This window comes from Molossus molossus, unplaced genomic scaffold (genome assembly GCF_014108415.1).
Source record: "Molossus molossus isolate mMolMol1 unplaced genomic scaffold, mMolMol1.p scaffold_m16_p_11, whole genome shotgun sequence".
Classification (NCBI taxonomy): domain Eukaryota; kingdom Metazoa; phylum Chordata; class Mammalia; order Chiroptera; family Molossidae; genus Molossus; species Molossus molossus.
In genome coordinates this window covers 22,490,121-22,498,350 of record NW_023425346.1, presented here as the reverse complement: position 1 = coordinate 22,498,350, position 8,230 = coordinate 22,490,121, and the positions used below count along the sequence as shown (strand labels likewise).

Here is an 8,230-nt window from a genome sequence, read left to right as displayed (position 1 = left end):
AAATTCATTCATTATCAACTATCAACTAGTAAATCTTGGATTTTATTTCTCTCATCAGAATAAAGATATTAATTATTCAGTTCTGTTCCCTCCCTGCACTGTTGCCTCCCCTGTTTACGATGAGTGCTCCCTGCTTTCTGTTATACTGATATCTGGATATCAGTATATATATGTATATTTCCAGACCCTTAGGACAACTATAAATAAGTGAGATATTATTTACGTATGACTATTAATGTAATGTTCTTTTTGTCCCTGCTCTTCTGCAAATCGCAAGAAGACAGGAGCTGTGTCTGCCCTGCTCAGCAGTGTGCTCCCAGAGCTCCGAGCAGAAAGAGCGCACAGGGAGGCTTTCGCGAACTGCGTGCAGACCCAGTGACTGGAAGTGCATGCACGCGTTCGCAACCGCCGCTCGGTCTCCGCATTCTCTGCACTACAGAATTCCCCCCCTTGCAGGTCCCTGACTCACCTGGTCCACTTCCTACCTCGCAGCCCCGTCATCGCTTTCAAGTCCAGCTCCCACCTTTTCACTGTGTCCCTGTTGAGACTGCCGCAGGAGGATGGGACCATGAGTGACGGGGCCAGATTTCCATTCCACCTCTCCTGACCTCAACTCATTTCAGTAAATCAAACCACTGCGTTTCCATCCCCTGCTCATTCCCGCTTGGCACAGTTGCTCTGCCTGGGTCACTTCGGCCGCCGGGGGCTGTGTCTCCCGCACACAGACTTCCACTTGTTCTCCCACGTGCGATGCAGGCGCACAGGCCTTCATGTGGCTGCAGATACAGGCTAACATCAGTGAAGCAATGAACCTACTCTTGCAAAATAAATCATACTTTTGTGGAACTATTTCTAAACTGTTTTAGGCCTCTCTCTACCTCAAACAAGGGGAGTTAAAGTCAGGAGAGCTATATTCAGGGGCAGTGAGCTGATGTCAAAGCTTCAGTTACTGAGGAAGGGCTGGCCTGGCCTGCGCCCTGGCCGACAGTGAAGGGGCACGAGGTGGCAGAGAAACCTGTCAACCAGAACGGTTCAGCATGGGCCTGGGGTGAGAGCTCTTCCGCGGGTATCTGTTCACAAAAGAGAAACACCGCCTGTTAGGAGCGGTGTAGGATAGGGCTGAAAATGGTATCCCTACGTGTTGAATGAAATTTGAACCTCAGAAATTCAAAGCTTTAAATGCCTTCAGCTTCCTTCCCATTCGCCCCTGGCTGAGGAGAAAGCTCTCCTCTCTCCCAGGCCCCTCCTCCCCTACCCCACAGTTTAGGACCCAGCCCCTAGTGCAACTACAGGGAAGCAACAGAGTATCACAGTGATGGATGTACCTAAGGGGTTTTCATCATAATTATGGCAAAGGTCTGACTATTCCAGATCCCAAGAGGACCAAATATGATGTGGGAATCCTACAGGGGATTCTGGAGCAGATGAAGACAGGAAGGAAAAAAATAAGGACATCTAAGTAAAGTAGGGACATTAGTTAACAATAGTGTATGGAGATTGACTCATTAGTTGCAACAAATGTATTATAATGTAAGATATTGACAGTATAGGAAATTGAGTGCAGGGTATATGGTAACTCTTTGTACTGCACAGCTTTTCTGTAAACTTATTTTGAAATAAAATGTTTACTGAAAAATACATAAAATATATGGTTGAGAAAGGATCTTCTGATATAGTATTCGAAGAGGAAGATGCTTTTTAGTTTATAAATTATTTCCATAATTTGTCACAGTTCTCACATCTGCTACTATAAAATTCATTGCAGCTTTCTGCCTCTTGGGAAAAAAAATGCATTTAATTATCAGTAAAATTCAACTCCAGCTTGTTATGATGAATGATTTGAACCTGTCAGCTTTCCTCCCTCTAAAAACAAAAGAACTGCAATGAAATACAGTCTTCTTCCTTCCTTCCACCTGCTCCATTTAATTGATGAAGGTTTGAGCTTTTATTAATCTTTTTGAGCTCTTCTGTGAGATGCAGAAAAAGCTAATCCGATATCATTGTATCTAGCTAATGTGTGTGCTTTGTGAAAGTGATACACCCTGCCAAGACATAAATTACTTAAGCTTTGATAAATGTGTTGAAATCAGGGAATGTTCAAACAGATAAAACACAGCCATTCCTCTTTTTCTCCCTTTTGAAACCAAATTCCGTGCTTTCTGTTAAATGTTTTTGCATCATTATTGTAATGTGACGGGACAAAGGCAGCGGTGATACCGATTCTGCACAGGGAGCCTCGGCAGGCAGGAAAGGAGCCAGTGGGATACAGGCATGTGTTTTGTGGGAAACACCCAGCAGCCATGGACAGTGGTTTGCCAACAGGTTCAGAACCACATACAGCCCTCCCCCAGCAGGATGTATCATAGTGATTGTTAAGGAATGGGCACCTGCTTGACATGGTGAAATTTCAGCTCCCTTTGCTGACTAATTTGATAAGTTGGAATCGAAAATCCACAAACATTTTTCATTGGCCAGGAGAGCTCACCTGCACCTGCGATCTGGCGATGACTCAGACGCCAGCGAGACTGGAAACACAGGGAACATTTGATAGGTGCTCCGGGGTTGAGAAAGTTGATTTCTACTCTGTCATTAATGTATCACATGGCACTGAGCACATTTTTTTATTAACCATTATCAGTTTCCTGAAGGCCTGTGAATCCATAAAACCCTTTGAGGACAATTCTTCCCATCCAAGTACTAGCCAGGCCCGACCCTGCTTAGCTTCCGAGATCAGACAAGATCGGGCGCGTTCAGGGTGGTATGGCCGTAGACTGAGGACAATTCTTAAGTAGGAGACTTGGGGCTATCCATTGGACCATGCAAGAGCCATCAGTGATTGGATGCCTTTGCCAGAGATTGAGCTCCGTAATGGCCACGTTCTTTTAGTTAGTCCTTACAATCAACCAGCCAAGTACATACAGGTGAAAAAACTGGGGTTCACGTCAAACATTGAAGTGAGGAGCAATGAGTCATCAGGTGCCAAGTCTATGCTCTTTCTTACCCTGCCGCTTGCTGGTTGGGAGTGTGTGGCTGCGTGGGGGCAGGGCTGGGACTCAGCCAACCCCAGTCATCCCTGATCAGGTGTGTTGAGGTGAAGCACGAGCCTTTCTGTCTTAGGTCATAGGACCCTAGCAGAGAGTGCCCCCTAAACTGGGCTGCACGCATTTTAAGAAAATATTCCAGCCCTGGCCGGTTTGTCTCAGCGGTTTGAGTGTTTTCTTGTGGTCCCGAGAAACTCGGGTTCGGTTCCTGGTGGGGGCATGTACCTCCATTGAAGTTTGTCCCCAGCCCTGGTTGGGTCGTGTGGGTGGCAGCCACTCGATATGTCCCTTTCACATTGATGTTTCTCTCTCTCCCTCCCACTCTGTCTGAGCAAAAATTGGAAAGGTGTCCTTGGGTGAGGATAAAAAAAAGAAAAAGAAAATATTCCAAGGGGAAGGCTGTAGAAGTTATACCAAAGGGAGAGGAATTTGGGAGAGGAAGTTCAATTGTCATACTTTTAAGACAACTAGAAACATATTTACCCTTTTAATAATACATCATTATCTGATAGCTTTTTGAGATTTGGGTCTATATATGGAAATCGTATCTGTGAGAACTGTTTATGTATTTATTTTATCTTTTCTTTGTTGATTTTTTAGAGAGAGAGGAAGGGAGAGGGGGAGAGAAAACATCTACCAACCGCCTCCTGCACGTCCCCCTGCCCCCCACTTGGAATTGGGCCCACAACCTGGGCATGTACCCTGACCAGGAATCCTAATGGCCACCTCTTGGTGCATGGGTCAACGCTCAACCACTGAGCCACACCGGCTGGTCTGTCCATGTATTTTAAAGTAATAAATACATGAAGTTATATACAGCTGTTTCTCAACTTGTTTACTGCTGTTGTCCAAGCAAGTGAGATGTGATGGTCTAGAGCAAATAAAAAACTTAAAAATTTATATACATACACATTTCATTTAAGGAACTGTCAGTGACTGTTTTCACTGTTTTCACAGAGAACAATGATAGATCTGTTCTTTTAGTTAAGTTTTATCATTTTTTATAAAGTCCACCCTGAAAATCAAGGGCTTTTGAGCAGGTTTGAACCTGGGAGGTGTAGTTAGAATTTATTTTTTAGAAATCAAATTTCATTTCAAATTCTCATATGGAGAACCTCTTCTGAAGAGTTAAGGAGCTCTTCTAGAAGAAAATAATCACATTGAATCAAGCTGTTTGATAAACTTGGATTTTTTTTTTTTATACTCATATTTCTTAGGGTGAGTATGTTTGGGTCAAGTTGTTTAACATAATTTACTACAAAGAAAATTTTTAGATTTTTTTTTTAAGTCTCAGTATGTGACCATTTTTGGTTATTATTTATTATCATTGAGTAATTTCATTATCACCACAAAAGTTCTTAGAGGTAAGAGAAGGATCTTATAATGTCTAGCTCCTAAAGGACTCTGTCATATATTCCAAAATGTACCAACACCAGTCAACTTCAGAGTCTTCATGATTGTGAACTTACTTGTCCTTGAATGATGGGGTCAATATTTATAGGTTTCCAATAACATGAAAATAAAGAGAAAATCAGGCAATGTGCTAAATCAAGTAAAATGATCCAGGCAGAAAAAAGTCAGCAAAATGTATAATGTAAAACAAACATTTTAAGGGGGAAAAAAAGCATATTGCTGCCGGTAGCAAAGATTACTGTCATACTTCTGAGTGAAAAACAGATTTAATCAGCAGAATGTACGTAAAGGTAAGAATTGAGATTTTGAAAATAACAAGCTGAAGGGGAAAATGTCAAAGAGCATTTACGTATGAAAGAGAGAAAGGCAGGCAGGAATGAGGGGAGAGGTTAGGAAATTGTACCAAACAGGGGATTGGAGACCAGAAGTCAAGGACAAGTTCTTGCGTACCCATGATTCTTAGCAAGTGGGGGGGGGGGGTCTCTGTCACCATGCAAGGCAGAGTTCATAAAATACTGGAAATGGGTGAAAAATGGATAATAGAAGCTGTGCAACAAGAATCATAATCACAGAGAAGAGAAATTGGACCTTGACCATCAAATAATTTCTTATCTGCTCGTGTGTCCTTGGGTCTCTCGCTGGGGAGAGGCCAGGACACATCACTTGGACGAGGCTGCATCAGTTCTCAGGAAACTCAAGTCATAACTGGAGCCAGTACAGACTCCACAGGCTATTACCAATGTTGAATGTCATACTTAAGAGTATTCAAAATCAGAAAACGGTTATAGTATCAGAAATACCCAGAATATTTTGAGCCAGATCCCCCTTTTCCTAATAAATATGTGAACTTTTCAATACCAAGAGAGAGAGAGAAAAGTATCAGTTCAGCATGCATAAGCCCCTAAGAAGAAGAAATACAGATTTAAGTTCTCAAAATAGTAAGAATTTACACCATATCAATTTGCCCTTCTGCCAAACCCTCAGTAATTTAACTAAAAAGAATCTTTAAAAATACTAGAGATGAAGAGGCAAAGTCTTCAGAAAATTAATCAAAGGGGCCAAAATATATTATAAATTCCCCATCCCAAAGCAAAAAATAAGCAAACCCACACATTAAGCCCTCGGATACCTACTCTAAAGTGATTGTGGGGACGAGGTATAGGTGAGCACACTTCCACAAAGCTCTGTCCGAATCTGAACTTCTAAGTTATCATGAACTTACAAAAGATAGCCGTGTGTTATTAAACTCTACTGTGTAGTTGAGTACAATAGTTATAATCCAGGCTATGTCTCTCTTTTTTTTTTAATTGGATTGAAAGCAATAATTTTTGTAATAATCAGAGACTATTTTCACCAGGTGCTTTGCAAAGTTTGAAGGGGTTGGGGCAACGGGACATACACACATTCTCACTTCTTTCTCATCCTTTCCATCATGCTGACAGTTTCCCCAAGAATCATTACCAGCATGGCTTGTGCTATTAGAGATAAGAGACTATCTGTGTTTCCACTAGAAACCTCTATTTTCCAGACTTTATAACTCATTTATAAATATTCACTCCAGGCAACAGTTTCATATATTACAATTCTGTGCCTCAAAATCTATGTTGACTTAACTCGATGATTTTTAGAAATCGTGGGGACTCTTACACTACTACGAAAAGAATAAAAAGAAAAATCAAAAGCAGATCAAGCGCTATGTTTCAGTGGGTACTATTTGAACCAAAAATACTGTGGAATCTATAAACCATATGTATAACTCTTAGCAATTCAATTTTTCAGGGTATACTTCAGTTGTAATAAACTTTATTGCAATATACACAGTCTATTAATTGATTCAAATTACACATTTCTAATTTACTTGTTTCTATAAAGGCAACTAAATTTGAAATGATATTTTTTCAAGCAGAACTTTTGTAGGACTTTCTATTATTAGCCACACTCTTTTTTTGTTACAGAGTTTGAGATAGAATTATATCAAAAGCTATGATATGACCTAAGTCTTTGAATATAATAATATCCTAATATTTGTAAATATATTTAAGTCATCAGTATCTTATATTCAGGTGCTTTCTAGCTCCTTGAGAGAAACCTTCAGCATTTTAGATTTGTCTTCCACCTGAAAGAAAAGACATCACAAATTTAATGTTTTTATTAAATAAGAGATCAAAATATACTACTTCCCCCAATCTGGAAAGGTAGAATTGTAAAGATTAGGAAACAGTAAAATTACATCAACCCATTAAAATAAAACACTTTCTTTTTAATCTCATCGTTTTAATTTGTGTGCTCACAAATGTACATTGCTTGAATTAAATGCTCATCTCGTTATACCGCTGAGCCAGCTGTGTGTGGGAAATGCTATTTGGCAAGAATCAAAATTATATTGCAAGAATTTCCCTTGTGCTTTGGTTTTATAGTACGTGTGTGCTCAAAGTCTAACCTAAAATGTATTTCTCTTTTTTCTTTCCACACAGTTATTTTGTGACAGTAAAAAGGTGGTGCATGCCACAGAGGGGCTGGACTGGGAAGACAAAGATGCTCCAGGGACCCTGGTCGGGAACGTGGTTCATTCAAGGATCATCAATCCTCTGCGCCTGTTTGTTAAACAGTCCCCAGTCCCAAAGCCTGGACACTTGGCCTATGCGGACAGCATGGAAAACTTCTGGGATTGGCTGGCCAACATCACGGAGGTCCAGGAGCCACTGGCAAGAACTAAACGGAGGCCAATAGTAAAAACGGGAAAATTTAAGAAAATGTTTGGATGGGGTGACTTCCATTCCAACATTAAAACTGTTAAACTCAACCTCCTGATCACAGGGAAAATTGTTGACCATGGAAATGGAACTTTCAGTGTTTATTTCCGACACAATTCCACCGGCCTGGGCAATGTGTCAGTGAGTTTGGTACCCCCCTCCAAAGTGGTGGAATTTGAAGTTTCCCCGCAGTCTTCCTTGGAGACCAAGGAATCCAAATCTTTCAATTGTCGCATTGAGTATGAAAAAACAGATCGGGCAAAGAAGACGGCCCTATGCAACTTTGACCCATCCAAGATCTGCTACCAGGAGCAGACTCAGAGCCATGTGTCCTGGTTGTGCTCCAAGCCCTTCAAGGTCATTTGCATTTACATTGCCTTTTACAGTGTTGATTATAAACTCGTGCAAAAGGTCTGTCCTGACTACAATTACCATAGTGAGACTCCTTACTTATCTTCTGGCTGAATCTTTCCACAGTGATAGAAGTGAGGGACAGACATGTATTTACTTAGAATGACCAAGAACCAAGCCCAGCTCTTCACGGTCAAGGATTCCTTTTGTTTCTGGCAGTGAACCTTAGTTCCCTAATAGGTTTACGAATTAAAAAAAAAAAAAAAGGAAAGGAAAGGAAACATCTCTAAGTGTGAAGTGTGTTTGTTTCGATCATAAGTATCTTAATCTAAAGAGTCAAACTGTTTAGGAAACCATCACTTCTATGTAGGATGGTGAAGTCCTGGAAATGCTGTTTCTCGGAAAGAAGCAGTGATAGCAACGTGTAACAAGAAAGAATCGAATTATGCATGTGATAACCGGTGCTCCTGAGATGAGCCTGCCTTGAAATGTGTTTTGGAAGGTTACCTTAAAAATAGCAGATTCAGTCAAGTAACTGAAAAGATCGTATTTGATAAATGAATTGCACTTCTGGCATCGAATTCTTTTTTTATTGCTGTCTTTCCCCCCACATCTGTGCTGTTAGTGATATGAGAGATGAAGGGGTGAAATTTGTTTCAAAACTCGTACGTG

General features: G+C 40.9%; 1 protein-coding gene across 1 annotated transcript; it reads left to right on the top strand.

Annotated features, from left to right (window-relative positions):
• The first annotated feature begins 4,732 nt into the window (after positions 1-4,732).
• Positions 4,733-7,707, top strand: NXPH2 (neurexophilin 2). Its single transcript, XM_036254640.1, has 2 exons — positions 4,733-4,744; positions 6,929-7,707. Exons 1-2 carry the CDS (start codon positions 4,733-4,735, stop codon positions 7,670-7,672), a joined length of 756 nt encoding a protein of 251 aa, XP_036110533.1. The 3' UTR covers positions 7,673-7,707.
• Positions 7,708-8,230: the final 523 nt, after the last annotated feature.